The 21,504-nt window shown below is 46.3% G+C and overlaps 1 protein-coding gene across 1 annotated transcript in view; it reads right to left on the reverse strand.

Annotated features, from left to right (window-relative positions):
* Positions 1–2,125: 2,125 nt before the first annotated feature.
* The window catches only part of ash2 (Set1/Ash2 histone methyltransferase complex subunit ash2), a 110,152-nt gene continuing 90,773 nt past the window's right edge, over positions 2,126–21,504 (reverse strand). Inside the window, exon 16 of the mRNA XM_050196301.3 lies at positions 2,126–3,716. Coding sequence (XP_050052258.1) covers positions 3,612–3,716 — 105 coding nt within the window. The 3' untranslated portion in view covers positions 2,126–3,611. The remainder of the gene's footprint in view (positions 3,717–21,504) is intronic.

The raw sequence follows: 21,504 nt of genomic DNA on the forward strand, positions 1-21,504 counted from the left end.
GGTAGGATGTTGCCTCAGACATCGAACACTTAATTTCCCTCACCACACACTTTAGAAGTGGAAAGTTGTCATGACCAATTGCAAGCACTAGCCTGTCTCATTTTCTGAACATAGAAAGCTTAGGTTATCTGTACCAAAGAACCTAAATCGGCTCAACCTCTCTTAAGGTCGAAGTCATATTCTGCTTGGAGCAGTCTCATTTCTTCATAGTGGGTGCTGTGAAACAAAATTTTGCCTAGATAACCTTGCTGAATTCCTAAAGATTTACACACATACTGTAAGATGCTGTTCAGCTGCATAGACGATATCTAAAAAGCACTTAATGCATTCTATACTCCATCTCACCAATTCCGTGAAGCACAGCGAAAACATGGGTTATGTCAGCCAACCAGAAGACAAAACCAGGTGGACTCTTCCAGTGTCCACCTCTGATCGCTTTTTGCATGATGCTGACTGAACGTAAGATTCATGTATGGCTTATGAGTGCATGATGGACAAGCCCTCTTCTCTAAAACACACAGCTGGCTTTCATTACTGAGTGACTGACACTCCACTATGCTGCATGAAGTAGGCGAGATGGAACGTAGACGTCAAGAGCAAAGAGGCAAACGCTGCACATTACTGTTTGGTACTACCTCAGCATTTGTTCGGCAGGAAAAAGAAAGGACTGAACATCAGAGAAAGTCAGGTCTGAAGGTTGCAGTTCTCCTTTGCAATTACTGCTGTGTGAAAACTGCAGCATCAATGACTACTACTCAGCTTTCATGGGTTTTCAGCTCCTTATACTCGGAGATTAAGAGAAAAAGCCAACAAATGTTGCTGGATTCCATTTTCTTTTGCGCTAAAATGAAATTTCATTCTCATGTTACAGGACGTAACTAGCCTCAGCCAGAATTTTCAGAAATCCCAGAAAACTGCCTCGAGAGATCTTCAGCGTGCCGCGGGCGAAACTAGATATTGGAGGCCATGCCCACACGTTGCACTGTTTTTAAGGCGATAGCATTAAGGGCCCTGTGTCGCAGAAAATCCAGCGTTGGCGTCCAGCGTCAACCATCGTCTCAGCAAAAATCATTCCGAACTATGAAAACCAAACCACGCATACCCAACCATGCACTCTCCATGTAGTGCAAAGTTGGTTAACTAATTGAATTTCTCAAAGTAAAATACGTTAGAAAAATTGTAAAGTACGACTTACACACAACCTACAGACATGATAGTGTAGGATTGTAATTTCAATATACAAGAAAACATATTTCTGTTATGTGGAAACTCAAACTCATTTTTCCAGTGTTTCTACCATTCATAGATTTACCACGGCATCCGCCATTTGTGCGCGCTGGCGTACGCATATCTTGGAGGCCACAAAGCGGCATGCCTGGTTCCTTCTAACACCTCCAGATGGCATTCGTCTCTGCCGCATTGCAGCCCATGCAAGAGACTGTGTTTCTACCAGAAAGGTCGCCTTCGTCCATATCATTCGGCGCCAGCATTTCCCGGTAAACATTACGGTTACAGAAGTTGCAGTTGCCGGGAAGCGTGAGAAGCAGTCAGGATTCTTTGAATGCTATTGGGTTCCACTCAAAGTGAAGCTTACACGACCTCCAAATGTTCAACATTCTAGGGAATGACAAGCGGCAACAGTAGTGTTTAATTTTGTTTAAAATTTTGGTATCAAAATATCTATTTCTGCAAGCTTTCCGTCTCGCGTCAACTCGTATTTAAAACGTAATAATTTTGCATAAAGGCTGTTCTACACTTACGTTAACTGGGACTAGGCTTTTTATTTGGTACAAAATTTTATTGCAGTTGGCCTTCCTTTAGTGCAACTTTAAAAGAGTAGTGCCTCATTCCATCCAGCAGCCAGTCCACTTCTTTTTCTGCCACCTTTCTACACATGCTGCATCACATACAATAAAAAGAAAGTTGGCTAATTTATAAATGCACCTAAACAACAGGTGGCTTCTGTCTTCCTTGGTTTTCAATGAACAAGCATCGCCAATTGACTTAGTCAGAACGCAAGCTTTACCAGTTTCACTACGTTTGGCAGATTCTTCAAGGGGCATCACCATCGCCATATGATGAGCCTTGATTTTCAAGTCAATGAACCACCAGCCAGCATGATAAAGACCCAGTTATAACTTCTTTTTATTTAAAAAGCTGAACCAAACAAAATGCAATGCATGACAGCACGCTGGTACTCAACATTCAGGTCATCACATGCACCTATCCTTGTGGTATAACAAACAAGGGTTGCAAGATTCTTGCTGTTTCTAACTAGATGCCAAAAAAATGTTTACAAAACAATATTTCCTGCAAGAACCACTGCAGGTAATAAATGCAAACAAGTCTAATTCACATGGCATGAAAGGTGCTGCTTTTCTCAGCCCACCTCAAAAGCAACAGTCAACATTCGCTGTGAACATTACAAGAGCAGGTGATGTCTCACCCTAGCAAGAGTAAGTGAAGTTTAAAGAGCCACCAACTTTCTCATCAGCGTACTTTCAAGTGTAGACAAAGATGATTATTGCAATAGCAGCAACAGGTCAACACATGGCAGATGCATGCAGCAAGCAAATGGGCCCTGCCTGCCTTACAACAGGAGGAGGTGACCCCATACACAACCTTTGCCTCAGTGGCCAATGAAAAGAGTGTGGTTATATTTGGTTAAGCCTTTTTTACTGAAGCTTAATCGATTAATGTAGCCCCTTTTGGTTTGTGATACGCACAATGCATCTGAAATGCCACAGAGGATTATACAAAGATTGGCTGTGTTCATAAGTATATTGAGAAGGACTTTAGTCTGATTTTCCTGCTGTTTTTGCAGCATCCACTGACATAATTTCTACAGATGATTGTGAATGCATGCTCTCTGTGCTAGAGATCTTAAATGTCCTTGTCTTCAATGTCTGAAGCTAGTGAGTGGGCCCTTCAAAAGAATGTGCTCACTGGGCATTCTGACACAATAAGAATAGATAGATTTGACACAGCCCTTACATTTCGTAACACGAGCATCAGTTGAAATGCCCAAGCATGTATCCAGGTCTTTCCCTGGAGGCTATCCCCAAGGTGCTATACATATATATACAGCAACAGGTTCCCAGTTCCATTGCCTACACAGGACAACATACATTAGAGTGGGGGGAAAATAAAAGGACAATATTCACCAAACAGAACTTGTTTTACAAATAATGTATATAATAAAAACTTGCCAAGACGCCATACCAACAAAGGCTCTTATACAATATACAAGCTATTACAAAAACTGCAACAACAATGGGCAAAAGGCATACTAGCAAAGCAATATACAAAATAACAGCTTGAATTAATTAAAATGACCTCAAATATGTAGGAGTATATAGATCTATAATGAGGTTCTATGCCTAAAGCGAACAAAAAAGGGGCCATAAATGTAGCCAAAAGTATACAACATAAAAACACTCTTTCCCTGTCCCCTTAAAACTAAAACTTTCACATGTAGCCCTCACTGGATAATGGAAGACTTGTCTGTGAGGATGAAAAATCTGTGCACACATACTTTGTTTTTTTTTTTCTCACGTGAAAAAAGAAAGATATTGTATATGTTAATAAAAACAAGGAAGGAACTTTCAACACTAAAAGTAGATGGCATCCAACCGCATTTGACTTTCATTTTCCACAAGGTAGAGAATATCAGACATGGTCTGCTGCACGATGACTTTGTCGACACTTTCATGCATCTGAAAGAAAAAGAAAAAGGGAGTTCTCAGAACAAGAAATAGTAAAATCCTTCAGGATTGTCAAAGCAGCAAACACAATGTCAATAATTTCCAGTATGCAGGTTCGCTGACACACAGCACCATTTACCTGGTGTCCTAAGATAAAACTTTAGGATTGCTTGTGACCCCGACCACACAGATACTAAACTAGTATTCAAACTGAAAATGTTTACTACTGCTTATGTCACTAGCTTTGATGAGTGTTCAGTGAGGAAAATGGGCAGCTTTACAAAGATAAATTGCTCTCTTTGTTGTACGCTATATGTACAGTGCTCACGAAATGAAACATGTCAGTTTAGGGCTAACTAATGCGCATACTTTCGCTTCCACCAGCTGTAGTTCGTGTCGCATCGACGCAATTTTGGCATATACACTTATATCAGAGTCGGCGTCACCTTCGGTGACCAGATTCCTATGCTGGGTTCTACTAAATGCTCCCTGTTGCGTTTCATTCTGTGGGCACTGCACACCCGTGATCGAGACTATGCAGACCAGCGGTTCCGCGAAGAAGCCAAATTTCCTCGACGACATGTAACCTAAAACTGAAGACTGCAGCTCAGACTCAGCATTGCAAACATTGCAGTGCATTTGTCAGTTTCAAGGGGTTAAACTCAGTTTCCTAGAAATTCAGTCTTTTCACACAACCAATGATCTGCATACTTTTTATCACAGGTATACAGTCCCCACCGAAAAAGATTAGCGCAAGTGACTGGTGGCCAGAGTGGCAAAATCGCAACATGCGGCACTGTTGTTTTCGAGCACACCAATAGAGAGAGTGCCAGGCACATTCCATTTTCTAAAGCAAAGGTGGCCGGCAGAAATAAACCCATCTTAAGACCTGCATTTCGAAAGCTATAATATGCCTCACTTTTCAGCAAAGCTATGCGCCAATGAGGCTACACACGTGAGCCCATTAATTTATTCTTTATGCGCGGGCGTTATCAGCGATGGTATGTAGTTTCTTTATCGCAGCCTGCAGCCTCGTTGGCACATAGCTTGGCCGAAAAGTGAGGCACATAATAGCTTTAGAAATGCAGGCTTTAAGATGGGTCGGTTTCTGCCGGCTATCCCTGCTTTGGAAAATGGAATGTGTTTTGCACTCTTGCTATCGGCGTGCTCGAGAACAACAGCAAAATATTTAATAGAAGGAAAAAGAGAAATCCACCCAATCGTAGCAATTGCTACAAAGGAAACCCATATGGGTTCCTCAAAAAAAAAAAAAAAGCCTCGCAGTTGAAGAAAAAATCATCCTGGTCCGGTACTCGAACCTGGGACCACCGCCTTTCCGAGGCAGCCGCTCTACAATCTGAGCTAACCAGGCGGCTAGCAGATGGCAGAGCCAAGTTGAATTTATTGACAACTCGAAGCAAAGCAAAAGTTTGACGTAGTAGTTCTGCAGAAACCCGCAAGGTGGAGGGAAGTAATTAACAAGCAATTGCTACGATTGGGTGGATGTCTCTTTTTCCCTTTATTAATTACTTTGCACAAACCTTGTGGGTTTCCGCATAACTATTACATCAAACAGCACCGTAGGTCGCTATTTTACCACTCCGCCCGCTAATCACTTGTGCTAATCTTTTTTCGTCAGAACTGCACATACGTATACCTTGAAGTTTTCCTTGTTTACCACTTCCCTTAAATGTCCTTGCAAAAAGAAAACAGGGGGGGGGGGGGGGGGGGTCTTTTCACACATCATGCCAGTCAACATGAACAGCGTCAAGATGAAAAGATCTTCAAGTAACAAAGAAAAAAACTGCCATGCTCGTCTCTCAGAGCCCTCTACAACAGCTGCCCCATGGGGGGAGAGGGGTGGGAGAAGAGGAGGGTTGTCATTGCCGAGCACAATCCTTCAGACACCACAGAGGTCATATGTGACAGTCCTCCCCTTCCGTTGACGCCCCTACTAATAACCATCAACCATTGACCACTGAGTGTTGCCAACCACGAAAACAGATGAATGAGGCAAAGAAAGCTATACATTTTAAAAACGAAAACCCAGAGTTGTATTTCATGTTTTCTGTTGGTTTCATGGTGCAAATGTACAGTAAAATGAGGGTGTAAAACCAAAACCTCTCATTATGGTTTTCATTTCTGAAACAGTTCTGTTCCAGTTCAACTCCGCAGAAAAAAAAAGAACGTTCAACCAGTTCAAAGCAGTTTGAACCGGTTCAAGTTGATTTCCATAACCAGAGAATAATTACTGAAAAACAGCACAAACTTATTTTGTACAGAAACTTGATGCTGCTGCTAAGTTGTACTGAAAGATTATGCTTCTTGTTCGTTCTTTAGGCCACATGTAATTACATAGGAATTATTCAGATCCAACACCAATGCTGGAATTTATGAACAGCGAAACTTTATTGAGGAAGAGAGAGAGGAGAATATATTGAGGAAGCGTGGAGAGGTCCTCCAGCCTGCTACTCTGCTCAGGGAGAAAGGGAAGAGGAGAAGAATAGGAGACTGAGGAATAATGATGAGGACAGGCATTAGGATGCAATTACAGGTAAACCTCGATAAAATGAAGTCAGTAAAATTGGCAATTTGCTTCGTTATATCAAAATTTTGCTATATTGAAATTCAACCTTTTATGCAAATAAGTACAGTCAGCGTTGGATTTTTATTACAAGGAAGAGGCCGCAAAATTTTTGGAAATAATGGGCAATCGGAAAAAAGCAAACTTGAACAAGAAAAAAATGTGTTTTTTTCTTTAATTTCAGAGCCAGTGATGAAATATACTGGTTCATGCCGTGTCGATGATATTGTTACAAGAAGGTCGACATAAAAGGAAAACGTATTCACAAGGTGATCAAGCGCTGAACTATATGATCGAGAGCTTGCGCCAAATCAAAAGTGTCTTCATTGTCAATGCTCCTCTAGAAGAATAGTACTGTGACAGAACCCCTGACAGTTGAAACACCGTCACAGCGCTTACTATGGTGTGGGCGAGCGGTAAAGTATAAGGCGCGATACGTGAACAATGTCTGCAGGCGGTTAAATGGAGGGAGAGGAAGACTCGGGCAGGCCAATCTTGTAAATAACATCTGTTACCCTTAACCCTTTCGCTGTCACGGATGTACCGGTACGTCATCGCGCTTCCCCCCCCACAGTGTCACTGACGTACCGGTACGTTCTCTATTGTGCGTTCAAAATTTCGCACCTGAGCGCAAAGCTGGCGCTCCTGGACTGGCCACGCCATCTGTTGACTCTTTCTACAAGTTCGTATTTTCGCCCCGGCCTGTGTTAGTCCATGTATTGAAGAGTATGGTGTGACTGCCACTCCCCACTTTCTCTTTGCTGAGTGGCGCGGTGGCTCCGCGTTCACTGGATCATGCGTCGCACGCGTGTGGTTATGGGTTTAAGGGTTGTTCTGCCATCTCCGCTGGTTTGAAGGTTTTTATTTTTCTTCTGTTGGTGTGTCTGCTACGGCGCGTCAAGTTCAGGAGCACATGCCGTTGCCTCTCCGAAAAGGGTGACTCGATTGCTGCTTTCGCTCTCTCGCCGCACCCTCGCTTCCGACTTGCAGCAGTAAACGTAAAGCCCTTCGAACTTTGTTTTAGCCTTTTTTCATCTCCTTCTGTCTTCTTGATCACACAACGTTCCATTTCTCTCCGTTGTGAGGGCGACTGAAAGCGCATCCTCCCGGCGCGCGGTTACTTTCGGATGGCTGAGCGCGCGGGACCTTCGTCTGCTCTTTGGAGCGGTGGCTCTTCCGATTCAGAATACGAGCCGAGCTCGGATTTGGACTCGGACAGCGTCTCATGCGAGGAAGATACGAGTTCCGCATCGTCAGAATCCGATGTTGAACGGATGTTATAGTCAGGCTGATGATGATGATGACGTTTACTAACAACAGCTGCAGAACACTGAAATGTGCATATTGCACTGACTACGTTATTTGTATACCAATCATAATCAAAAATAATTTGCTATGTTCATTCCCTGTTATGCTCATTCCCTGAAACCAAGCCGACACTGGGGGTGCGTCACGCCCAGAAAGGTCCGACAGCGAAAGGGTTAATACACGATAGGGTCCGGAGTACCGAGAAGGCAAATTTTAAAAGTCCAACACGTAGAGTCAGAGTCCTCAGAAGCACAAGGGCACCCAGAGCATAGGTAACATCGCCATGATGGGAGACCACCAGTCCCTTTGGTGGTCTTGCAATAGAGCAAGGCGATCATGAGCAATTCGGCGTGCCTAGTTAGTTCTGGAAATGGCATTCCAGGTGTGCTCAGTGGGCAAATGGACAGCAGCGAGAATGATACTGTCAAAAGGTAACGTTGGGTTGCAGCCAAACAGAAGATAAAAGGGTAAAAGACCAATGGTATTTGTGAAGGGAGGAATTTCAGGCAAATGTAACGAAGGGCAATAGAACATCCCAGTCTTACTATCAGAAGAGACATACATAGAAAGCCTGCCAGTTAGCGTTCAGTTGAATTGTTCAGTAAAGCCGTTGCTTTGCGAGTGGTAAGCCATCGTAAATTTGTGTTTTGTCGTGCAGGAGTGAAGCAGGTCATTGATAACTCTGGAGACAAAGTAGTGGCCACGGTCGGTGTGGAGTTCACGAGAGGCTCTATGATGCAAGATGATATAGTTACGTTACTATATATATATATATATATATATATATATATATGGCAAGAACTATTGAGTTTAATCTAATGGAAACACACAGTTCCCGCCCGACACCTTCACTGAGAGTGCGTCTTCATCGTCGTCAACACCCAATTCGCTTCATTGTCCTCAGCTTCCGCAGTAGCGGCAAACTCACAAGAGAGTCAACTGTTATGCACATGGCATTACCCCCTTCCAGAAAGCATCGTCTCTATGCTTCAAATGCGAAAGAGAGGAAAACGAAAAGGACAAAGCATATACACGGCAACACCAACGAAGTTTCTGAAGAGGCAAGTGTCACACACGCTGGATGAAGGCGAGTGGAAATGAGAATGGACTCATGAACGTGAATGGTACAGTTTCATCCTGGAAACATTGACAATGTCCATGGGCTACACGTGACGGTATCGCCGAGTTGTGTCTTCAGGGAGAACTTTGCAGCTGACCTCACTGAGGAGATGCAGGAGCCTGTAAGGGCTGATGTAGCGGCGCAGTAACTTTTTTGACTATCTGCGTTGGCAAATTGGGGTCCATACCCAAACTTGGTTGCTAGGTTGGTAGATAACCTTGTGATGGTGAGCCTTATACCTCTGGAAGTCTATGCCCTGCTGATTCTGGATTTGCTCGCTTGCGAGCTGTGTCTGCGAGCCGAGTAAATTCCTCCATTTCAATGGTAATGTTGTATTGGTTGGTTAGGAGCATGGCGTGCAGCAAGGTGGTTGCCTTGCTGCCGTGGAGTAACAGGAAAGGAGTGAACCTAGTAGTTTCTTGAACAACAGTGCTGTGAGTGTAACGTAAGGCAAAACATTGTTCCAGTTCTTGTGGTCACTGTTGACATACATGGAAAGCATGTCAGCGATTGTCTTATTTAACTTCTCTGTAAGACCCCTGGTCTGAGGATGGTATGCAATGGCTCGGCAATAAGCTGTTCCACTAAGCATCATGATGTCTTGCATAATCTGTGCTGTAAAAGATGTACCACGATCTGTTATGATAACTGCTGGTGCACCATGCTGGAGGACGATGTTATGGATTAAAAAGTGTGTGGCATCGCTGGCAGTGGCTTGCTCAAGGGCTCTAGTCTTGCAGTATCGCGTCAAATAATCAGTCACAACCATGATCCAACAGTTGCCAGCAAAAGACTTACGGAAGGGCCCGAGCAAGTCCATGCCAATCTATTGAAGTGGTTGTGTTGGCAGTGTAACAGAGACAAAGGGGAAGGGAATACAGGGAGGTTAGCCAGTGTAAGTACCGGCTGGCTACCCTGTGCTGGGGAAAGGGGTAAAAGGAATGAAAGGAGAAAGAGAGAAAACAACCAAGAAAAATTCACACAGTAATGCGATGTTATGCACTACAACATTCAAAGGCGGTCGCACAATTCACAAGCCCTGAAAAACTTCAGCAAAGCCCTTAAGGCCTTGAGGGCCGAAACCCTCCTGGACCAGTGTCCTAGAACTTTTTCTGTGAAGGGGCGATTAGCAGTGCTTCAAGAAACCGGCTGGGTGCTGATGTGGAGCCTTTCAGCACTGGCAGTCGCGGCACGTTTTCACATAATGCTTGACTTGCTGGGCGAGCTTAGGTCAGTAGTAGTGTTGGCAAACTTAGGCCAAGGTATGCATAAATCCCAAATGGCCCAAAGAGGGCTCAATCGTGGCAGGTAGACAGAATATTGGCGCATGGAGAGGACAGAACAACAAGGAGATGCCCAGTTGCTCAAGGGTAGAAGTTCTTTTAGTACGACCAGTGCCTCCTCGATTTTTTTTTTCAATGCCAGTGCAATCGCTCGCTTCCCAATGGGAGCACTTGTGCCTTATTTCAGTTAGTTGCTGTGAAGTGACACTACCCAGATAATACGACTGCTTGCGTCACAGGTGCGTCTGAGTGTGCGCCGCTGCCATTCCGGTGGAGAAGTGTGAAGAAGCAGTAGACCCTCCGTCCCTCTCCTACATCACGCATCTGTCAGGTTTATACTTCGCACCCCTTCCTTTGTAGCTCTCTCTTCATACGCAGTGCGGCGCTTTTTGCATTTGCAAAAAGCTGAAGCGGCGCTCACTGGATAGCCGACAGCTTACGTTGGCATGGAAGCATCCTACAACAGGTTTGTAGGTCGTGTAGGTACAGGTCGTGTACTCAAGCTGAAAAAACAGATCGAGTGGCAGGTATTTCCCTGAACGGCTGGGCTAGTTCTACTTTCACTCATTTATGCCTGGCATCTTTCCTAGCAATGCTCACAGCAATAACATTACAGGACGTCTATTCACAGTTTGAGCAATCTGCATGACAGCGGCTTTTCCACATACAACTTTGCAACAGATTTCTTGTCTGTAATGTCAAGCGCATAATTTGTAAGCAGGGGCATAATAAACGTCGCACAAAAGTTCTGAAAAGATTTTTCTGTGTGTAGGGCCTTCCTTGTCGCACACCAATACAGGAACCTCCATCAAAACCTTAATGACGTGTTCCACACTCATTTTTAGTGGCTGCTAATGGCCTTTCTATGTTGCAGCACAACGCCCGCAAAGGCCTTCAGCACCGTCAACACCAAAACAAGTTCGTCCGTTGAGTATTTCAGGCCTCCATGATCTTGATACTTGATGAGCCGATGTCTTGGCGAGTCTCCAACTGGCTTTTCAACCAGTTGAATGCAGTGTTTACAGTTCCAGTGTTCTTTAATCACACAAACAATGTGTCTGTTGATCATCATAATGCTTGCTACCTTCGGATCTGGAAGACGCTGACTGAGCAATAGGCACAGTTGCAACAGTGTTTCCTTGGTGGTAGTGGGGAAACAATAATTTGTGGTTGAAGTGCTGGGATTCACATTAGCAGAAATGGCAGTGACACTGGAAAATGATGAGGAGTGGTGTACATTGCTGGACATTGAGGAAGACACGATGCCTGTTTTGAGTATCTTATCCAGTCCTGATATCACACTGGCCAAATCCATAGTAGCGTTACAATCGGCTGACCTTTGCAGATACCCAAACAATGCCTCTATAAAAAGCTACTAAAAGTCACTAAAAGCTCAGTCATCCTGCGGTTCAGCTGAATAATGGTGCGGGCAAGACAGACTTGCCGAGTCAAGAGCACCAACAGGTTTCCTTCAGCGATGCTGCGACTATTATGGTCGCAGTCGCTTTCAACAGTTATGAACGTACTAGTTCGCAGCGAGAGTGTTACAGTGTCACGAACAACATAGTGCTGCTTTGCACGTGTTGCTATCTTGCACAACCAGGGCGTAGTCATCAGAAAACGTTATAATCAGTTCCTGAAGATTGATAACAGCACTGTGCTCATGAACAAAATCCATCCCAAGGATGACTTTCAGTCAGCACTCGCGCAACATGATTAAATGAGGCAACGCGTGCTGATTGATGGATTTGGAGAATGGCAGTGCTTCTCCCAATCGGTGTCAAGAGATGACCACCTGCTGTCCAAAGGCTTGGTCTATGCCAAGGCGTTGCAACTTTTCTCAGCTCAGCAGCTAGTTCGGTACTTATAACAGAATAATCAGTGCCAGTGCGCATGAGGGAAGTGACTGGGTAGCTGTCGACCAGTATGGGGATGTCTGCGGATACACTTTTGTAGCCGACAGCATGTGGGTGTGAAAGAGGAACGGTGACAGTCAGCTGACATATCGGGGAAGGAGGATGATTTATAGATCCGTCAGCAGCGGCCCCACCCCCGGAGGTCGCTGCTCCTGGTTTCCTCAACATGCGCTTGGGGACCTAACAGATCTGCCCCCAATGCCATGAGCGGACGGCAAGTGCTGGCCAGGTGACATAGAACATCAAGGAGATGGAGTGCAGGACTGGCACCATGAGAGACTCAGGGACTGGTGGTTTGCCAAATACTCGGCAATAGCTCGGGGACGCTCACCATCACGAGGTCGACATGCATCTGGGCGAAACCCAGGAAGGCCCATCTGGTGGTATGGGCACTCTGGGTATAAGTGACCTGCTTCACCACAATGGTAGCAGAGTGGCCGATTGTCTGGAGTGCGCCACATATTGGATTTCCACAGATTTAGGCTTGGGCTTATGGAAGGCAGAGGGCTCAAGAAGCACTGTGTCGCCTGTTGTGTAGATGAACGGGACAGATAGCCGACTACCAGAATAGCAGCTCTTAAGGCTTTGGCGTACAACAGGAGAGGGGCTGCGGCGGGTGGCATGATCAGCAGTTGTACCAGCTGCCTGACCTCTGCACGTACCACATCACAAGCAGTCATGTTGGATTGAGGAGACACTGCATGAACTTGTTGCAGCTCATGTACAATACTGTGCACGAGTTCCCTGCAGGTCGTCAAATCAGGAGTTGCCATGGGTGACAAGATAGATGTAAAGTTGATTGGGCGTTCATACCGCAACGACTGCTGCTGTAGCATACGCTCACTCTTTGTTGCGTCGTTGAGGAATTCGGCTACAGTACCTGATGGCTCACGCACAAGACCTGCGAACAACTGCTCTTTCACGCCCAACATCAACAAGCGTATTTTCTTGTCATTCCAGGATCAGCTCGCCAGAACAGCCGTGACATGTCCTCAACGAACATGGCAACACTCATTTGGTCTTTGATTCCTGGAATTGAGAACACATTCTGCTTGCTCTTTCCAGTCTGGACTTCCTCAGGTATTGCGCAAATGGCCACAAAATTCTTGCCAGGTTGCCAAACTAGCTTCGTCGTTTTGAAACCAGATGTGCACCGAGTGCTCGAGGGCGAAGCAGACATACCGGAGCTTCCGGTGTTCAGCCCATTCATTGACGCTGGCAACTTAGTTGTAGTGGCCCAGCCAGTCCTCAACATCCTCGAAAGCATCACCGTGAAACCACCTTGGAGTTCATGGCGTGTTTAAAATCCATAGAGCAGGTGGAGTGGTGGTCTCTCCAGCCTGGCTAGCCGCTGAAGTGGTTGTCATGGCTCTACACTTTACTGAGAGAGGGTCCAGTTCTGGTGGTAGCCCTAGTGTTGCTGACTGCGCTGAAGGTCAGCGCCAAAGGTGTTGCAATCAAAGTTCGAAGCTTCCTGTTGGTCACAGTGCATGGAGCAGTTTACCCAGCACCTCCACCAGTCCTGTTACTATATACATATGGCAAGAACTACTGAGTTTAATCTAAAGGAAGAAGACAGTTTTCATTCGACCCCTTAACTGAGAATGTGTCTTCATCGTTCTCAACACCCAGTTCACTCCGTTGTCCTCAGCTTCTACAGAAGTGGCAAACGCACACACAGCCAACTGTTATGCACGTGGCAATATCATGTAGCAGGAAATTGGCGACATACGTAGCACAGCTGGTAGGAAGAGTGCGTGTACTTGCCTGTCGGGTAGTGTGGTCCATAGCAATGACAATCCATTTGTTTCCAGAAGTGGAGGCAGGGAAAGAACTGAGGAGATCAAGACTAACTCAGAAGAAGGGGTTACATGGTACTCAAAGGGCTGAAGGACACCAGCAGGAGGTATTGATGGTTTCTTTTGGCTTTGGCACATGCAGTAGCATGCAGTAATGTGGCAATCAACAGAGTGAAAGAAGTGACACCAAACGCGGTTGCAGGTCTGGGAAACTTCAAGGTGACCAACGGTCAGGGCGTCGTGGAGCTGGCCAATAATGCTCAAATGTAGATGTGTAGGAACAACAAGCAGCACTTCGACGCTGTCCGGGTGGACGTTGTGGCGATATAATGTGCTGTCTTTAAGCATGAAGACACAAAGGGCGGATCGGGTGCTGAGGAATCCAGCTTCTGTATAAGCTCACGCAATATGGGATCACGGTGCTGTTCCTCACGGATGTGGCTTAAAGCAGAGAATGAGAGCACACATGCAGGCACATTGTCAGAGGCTTCAGGTGGATCCATGGGATTCTGGGAAAAACAGTCAGCATACCAGTGCAATTGGCCAGGGTGTATTCTCGAAGCCACAGTGCTCAGCGACCAAGAAGCCCAGTGGGATCCTTAGCCCTTTAAGGTCGAGACATATATATAACCAGAAAAAATGTTTCTTTTCTATCTAAATATGCAAAATACTTTAGGAATAAGCATAATCAACAAAAAGAAAAAAAATATTTGCAGAAAGTTTTCTAGAAATGGGGAAAAACCCAAGGCAGAAAACTGGAAGTGGGCTTCACCCTAGGCCACCTAAGGCTTTGTTTTCAATTAGTATAGACAGCTCTTATCATATGTGAACCATAGGTGCACATTTCATTTGCTTTACATCACATGTGTGACGCCACTGCAGCCAGCGATCGTGCATCAGTCTGTCTCCTCTGACCTTGCTTTCAAAAGGCAGGCTGTCGTGTACCAAACTTCTTCTTCCTCACCCAGTGTTCCTGCTCTAAACCAACAAATGACGATTGCTGCCTGTCATTCAGTGTTGGCCGAAAACATTTAGGAAAAAACTTTGTACTCAATACCGAAACTTGGCAAGAAAAAATTTTTTTCTGGTATGTTGCCTATAGGCAACACTCGTCAATAAAGGGTAAGGGACAAAAGCAGCAAAGTGCATGGTGATTGGTAGTGAAGGTGAAATGCCGGCCATGTAAATAGGGGCAGAATTTGCCCACTGCCCAAACGTGAGCAAGACGCTCCCGTTACGTGATGGAGTAGTTCTGTTCGGCTAGGGAAAGGAGACGGCTGGCAAAGGCGATAAAACAGGCATACCCATTCTGATTCTAGAAGAAAACAGCGCCAATTTCGTGGCCGCTGGTGCCAGTATGGAGTTCTGTTGGAGCGGAGACGTCGAAATCAGCAAGGACAGGTGGTGTGGTAAGTGATGTTATGAGGGAAGAGAAAGCCGCAGCATGTACAGCACCCTAAAAAACAAGACGCCTTTCTTCAGTAAGTTTGTAAGAGGGCATGCGATTTCCACGAAATTGTTGGCAGCACGACGGAAGCAGGAGCACAGTCCCAGAAAGTTACGGACTTCCTTGGTGCAAGTCGGAACAGGGAACTTCTGCACGACTAGAACTTTGTAAGGGTTGGGACAAACACCGGTCGAGTCGACGAGACGACCAAGCATTGCAAGTTGGTGACGCCCGAAGTGGCATTTGGGTGAATTAAGTTGCAGGCCAGCTTTGTGAAAATAGAAAGAATAGAGGATAGTCAGTTGAGATGCGTTTCAAACGTCGGTAAAAATACAATGATGTTGTTGGAGGCAGCATGAAGAGGTAGCCGCCGTTGCCACAGCTTATTTAGACCGGCCAGCCATGGTGTCACAGGATCTCGGGAGCGGCAGCTACTGCGGCCGCTCAGGTTGCGCGCGCTAGCATGTTCTATTCTCGCTTTATGTGCATGTAAGCCATTTTCTTCTTCACCAGCTCTGGAGGCGATAGTCATGCCGTTACAGGCCCCCCCCCCCCCCTCCCAGTGCAAAGCTCAATTGAAATATGTGCAAAAGGCACATGTATAGCAAAAAGACTGCAAGCCTATATACATGAGTGGCAATTGGTAGCGTCCGCTGAGAAACCAAGGTAAAGTCTGTGTTGTGGTGAAGGGAACAAATAGCGCTCTGGTGATTGTGGCTAAAAGTGTCTGGACACAAGGCTCTTGTGCGTTGAGGACGTCATCTTGCATTGTCGACGTCTCCACACCTAGTGTGGTGCAACTCATCAAAAAGATTGAGGCATATTGACCGGTTCTTGACGCGTGCTGAGAGTTCAGGCTATTGAGGGGAACAACATTGAAGACGGCGTCATTGAACGACGTACAATGGTGGCAGTGGCAGAGAACTGCGAGTGTCAAGAGTGTGCTTTGTTGCCCTTGCAATTCATGCTGCATCACCATTTCAGGTGCGGGCACGGTTGTGTCGAGCGGCATATTGTGATGAGCAGCAAGACCTTGGCCTCGAGATGGTGTGGTCCGTCCTGCCGCTGTTCGTTTGTTGTGTAATTTGTTAGGGCTTTCGTCAGAGGGGCTACAGAAAGCAGATACTGTCATCATTGGTAGTGTCTGGTTCACGCAATCCGAGAGAGATGTACTAGGCAGCACCAGCAGTGTAGGTTGTGAGCGAGGCGCAGCCACAGTTATGCTGTAATGCAAAATCGTAACCTGCCGCAGGTTCTCATATATGCTCGGGCCTGGTAGAAGTTGGAGCTCCGAAAGAAGACCGTCTGGCAGCTCGCAACTTGTGTGGAGACTTGTGTGGCTCATGGACTGTGTAGAGGTTTGTTGCTGGGGCCGGCACGTACTGACGATTGGCACGGGTGGACACAGGCGATATGGGACAACAAGACGCGAAATAACTCAATGGTTCAAATGGTGAGAGCTGTTGTGACTGAGCGCTTGAGGTAACGTAGTGAGCAAGTATGGCAGCCTGCACATCCTCGTAGTAGTCGGGGCTGGGGGGTGGCAGCTGGAGCCTGGAACCTTGTTGATATGGAAGTGTTTGAGCAGCTGGAGGAACCAGATGTCTGGCATGTTGGTGTAGAATTCTTGGATACCCTATAACTGCGGGACGTCTGCCGGACCGAGGAAGGCCACATCCCTTGCACCTTGGTAGACTCAGTGCGTTGACTCTGGCATGGCTGGGCTTGGTCGTCAAGTGTCACCAATTTGTAGGAGGTGGCGCAAAGAGGTAGCTGTCGTAGCCACGGTAACTGCCTCTCAGGTCGAGCATGCTAGAATGTTCTATTCTCACTCCATAAGCACGCGAGTTGTCTTCTTCACCGGCTCTGGTGGCGATAGCCGCGCCACTATGTCACCAAGATAACACAGCAAATGGATCATTTAAAACCTTGTAAGAGGATGTGTCCATCATGCACTCGAAGGCGGCCGGGGCATTGCATAAGCCGAAGGGCATGACTTTAAACTGATAAAGGTCGTCAGGGGTAACAAAAGCAATTTTTTCACAGTCCATGTCATCAACGGCGATTTGCCAGTACCCTGACCGAAAGCCAATTGAAGAAAAGTACTTGGCGCTGTGAAGGCAATCAGGGGCATTGTCTATGTGTGGGAGCGGGTACATGTCTTTTTTGGTGACCTTGTTTAAGTTGCCGGCAGTCCACGCAAAACATCCAGCTGTCATCTTTCTTTTTAACAAGAACCACAGGAGAGGCCCAACGGCTGCAGGATGGCTTGACTGTATCTTTGGTGAGCATCTTGTTGACTTCCTTATGAATGATGTGGCGCTCAGCTGGAGATACCGGGTATGGCCATCGGTGGATCGGATGGGCATCACATCAGCACCACATCATTCATAAATAAGTCAACAAGATGCTCACCAAAGATATAATCAAGCCATTCTGCAGCCCTTGGGCTTCTCCTGTGGTCCTTGTCAAAAGGACAGATGACAGCTGGAGATTTTGCGTGGACTGCCAGCAACTTGACAAGAGGAGAGGAGCCGAAGGAGATTGCCACTGGAGTGACCATTCAAGTCGGTAGGAGACAGATCTGGTGAAGAAAACCGGATATCGGTGGTGTGCGAGCAAGCAACATCAGGTAGAGACAACGCCGAGATAACATAATCGTAGGAGGGCATCAGCATAATGAGGGAAATGCCCTGTGTGAGCACTTGTGAGCACAGCCTATCGTCACATAGAGTTATAACAGTGTGTGAAAAACCAATCCTGTGTATCAACACAACAGCAGTGATGGGAGCGAGCACATAGTCACCGTCATGTACTGGTGGAGAGAGCGTAACAGCAACACAAGTCACGGCTTGCGGTGACAAACAAATGTGCTCAGCAGAACAGAGCCGACTTTTGACTGGGCTGGGTGGATCAATTCCACTTGGTAGGTCAAGCTGTACAGTACCAGCAGAAAAATCGATGAGGGCAGAGTGGGTGGATAAAAAGACAAGAACGAGGATGGCATCATTGGAAAAGTGGGTGAGAATGATGAACAAAACAATTTGGATGGCCGGCAACACTGACGCGTGCAGTACAGAGGCCAGCTACGGGAGACCTACCACCATTGGCCAGGCCATACATACAACATGGGATGGGGCAGGGGTCATAGCTTTCTTCAACTGCTGATGGAGGTGAGAGCTCATAACAGAAATATGGTGGCCAGTTTTGATCAAAGCACTAACAGGTAGGCCATCCACTTCAACGTCGATCAGGATCTGACTGGTAAGGAGCATCAACAGAGGAACTTGAGGGAAGGTCGCATTAGCAGCGTCACCTCCAGGAGCTGCAGCAGCCAGTTTCCTGAAGAAAAACGGCAGGAGTAGGATGGGGACGGGGAACGGTGCGGTTGAGGTGAACGAGAAAGTCAGCATCGTGGTGAGGGTGAGCGGCTGTACTGGGCAGCGGTTGTAATGTTCTCAGCAGAAGTTTCTGGTTCAGCTTGGGTTGGTACCTGGTGCTGACTCCGGGGTGGATAGCGGAAGCTGGAGAAGCTTGTTCAAAAAGGCGAGGGCCAAGGACTTTAGCAATACCATGAAATTTGTCCATGAAATGTGTCCGACCCATCCACATCAGAAGCAAATTGGCTTGGTCAGGTGTCCTCCATGCATTTGGATCATGATGATTCAGAGTAGGACAATGGCATTGGAGAGGGTTAAAGGCGGCTGAAACGCAAATATCAGGACGGTTCACAGAACAGATGGTTTGAAGGCCCATGTTTGCCAGTTCTTGACAAACAATGGATTGTATAAGCGATATGGTTGGTTGGGGATCACTGGACTCCCCTCCCATTAGGGGGGCGAGCGATGTGGCTTCAATTTCACGTTGGACAATTTGGGTGATAGTCTTCGATGCTGAAGGCTGAATTGCCATACGAACGTCCTCACACGTTGATGTCGCTGCAATGGTCGAAAGGTGGGTGAAGTGGTGGGCGATGCGTCGGCTTTTAGCATCTTCGGAGCGTCGGCATTCAGTAATAACCTCGTTGACTGTCGATGAGTCTTTAAACACTATCAGGGTCTTTAAACACTATCCACGATCCCCTTCAGTATGTGCGCGAACTTATCGGCTTCTATCTTGACGGCAACTCTTCGGCAAAGGGCCAGAACATCCTGAATGTACGTCAGGCATGATTTGGTAGATGTCTGCACGCACGAGGCAAGTTCTTTCTTGGTGGCACACTGGCAGCCTGTAGGTGGGCCAAACAACTAACGAAGTTTCATCTTACATACGCTCCAGCTTGTGAACTCCTCTTCGGTGTGATTGAACCACGCCTTCACAGTTCCCTTTAGATAAATTGACGTTCACCAGCATCAAGGTCAGGTCCCACCTGTAATGTGCACTTATGCACTCATATAGTCGAATCCAGGCGTTGATGTCATTGCCATCAGTGCCAGAAAAGGTCCCAAGTTCACGAAGTGGAGAGAGGATGACAGCTAGCATAGCAGCTGCCGTTGATGCAGTTTCACTGGCAGTAGACATGCCTAGAGGGATGACTCGGCGGCAACTGCAGAGCTCTGTCTTGCGTCACACCCCTAGCACCTCCACCAAAATGTTACGGCAAGGCAGACACAAAAGGAAAACATATTTACCATATATTTACAAGGCAATCAAGCGCTGAACTGCATGTTCAAGAGTGCGTGCCAGATCGAAAATGTCTTCATCAACACTCCTCTAGAGGAATAGTACCGTGACAATATCTCCACATCAGAGTTACGAAGCAAAGTCAGCCACGCTTTCATATCGACCCCATCCCTACCCCGCAGCTGATGGTGTCACCCGCAGTGGGGTGACACTATCATGAAAAGCGCCAGTAATGGGGAGTGAATGCTTTGTCTAGCTTTCACTTCAACCAGTCTCCGAGATTACGCAATCTCCAGCACTATATGTACAGGAAAACAGCGCCTGATGCCACATCATCTCAGCTCGCCCAGTCTTTGCACACATGGCAGATTACATCTAAAACAAGGCGTGCCAGCTGCATATGTGCTCAGCCACACTAATAGCCATGCGCAGCCTTGGCCATGCTAGAAAAGGAGACACATGCCAACCTGACCTCCACACCCTCCCCTGTCCTTGCTTGACCGTGTTACTGCGAGCTCACTCCCCTCCGCCATTTCCCTTTGCTTGCGCAGGAAGACGGCACTCATCAAGCCACCCTCAGACACCCACCCTCAGACACCCACCCTCAGACACTTTCTCGCACCCAAAGTACACAGCATGCGGGGTGCGATACGATCTTGTCGCATTTGGACTTTATATGACACATTACACTGGCTGCTTCGCTTCAGCGGTCGCTCTCGGTCGCACAATTTGAGAGATGCATTAACAAGCAGCTGGATGTAATGCAACCATTTGACCATGTGTGTCCATGGAAGTTTCCATTTATTGTCTCAATATTCCTTCATGGCAGCAGCAAAATTTTGTTATATTGAAATTGTGTATAAATGCACTTCATTAAGTTTCAAAATACATGATGTTCTATGGGCAAAAAGTTATAAAAACTTAAATACTTTGTTATGTCGAGAATTTCATTATATTAAAGTTGATTATATAGTGGTTTAAATGTATACACATGTTAGCGTTCGAAGGGCCCCTTCACATGCTTCAATCTAGGCTTGTGTTGACTAAATATTCTAAAAGAGCCTTGATGACTCACTTCACTGATATGTCCAGTCAGTGGCCCATCAACACTTTTTCACTGGACAGCCTGTTGTTAATTGGCACTAATGAAGAGATCAATGCCTGTCGTTCAAAGTCATACTGGCCACAAGCAACAAGCATGTGTGCCACTGTCTTAGGTACTTTCCCCACATCACAGTCTAGCAAGTTCACGTGTTGGATGCAATACAAATATTGCTGCGTTAGCACAATACCTAGTCTGCCCCCTAATGCTATACGCTGAAAACTATACTAAAGGTGCTGCTACATTTAAAACCACGGAGAAGATGGTGAGTATTTAGAAATGAGGTAGCATTGTTGAGCCACATGTGCAGGCAATACATGGATGAAAAGCTCTAGAAAAGGTGGCAAACCTGAACCGAAAACCATTCTTCTTTACTTTCAGTTTTGCTTTGCAGTGAAAAAAAAAAAGTAACATTCTGGTTCAGTTTTGGTTCAAGCAAGAATAATGTACTTTCTCGTTTGTTGTGATGAGTTACCCCTGAGTAAAACGAAGCTGATACAAAATCCTGTAGCACACCATTAAAGGATCGTGGATGATTGGTCTCTGTCACAAGTTCATTAAGATGACTGGTGCTGTGTGGCACCTTATTGTATTTTGGAGGCTTTCTTTCAGGCTTGG

This window comes from Dermacentor andersoni, chromosome 1, assembly GCF_023375885.2.
Source record: "Dermacentor andersoni chromosome 1, qqDerAnde1_hic_scaffold, whole genome shotgun sequence".
Classification (NCBI taxonomy): Eukaryota; Metazoa; Arthropoda; class Arachnida; order Ixodida; family Ixodidae; genus Dermacentor; species Dermacentor andersoni.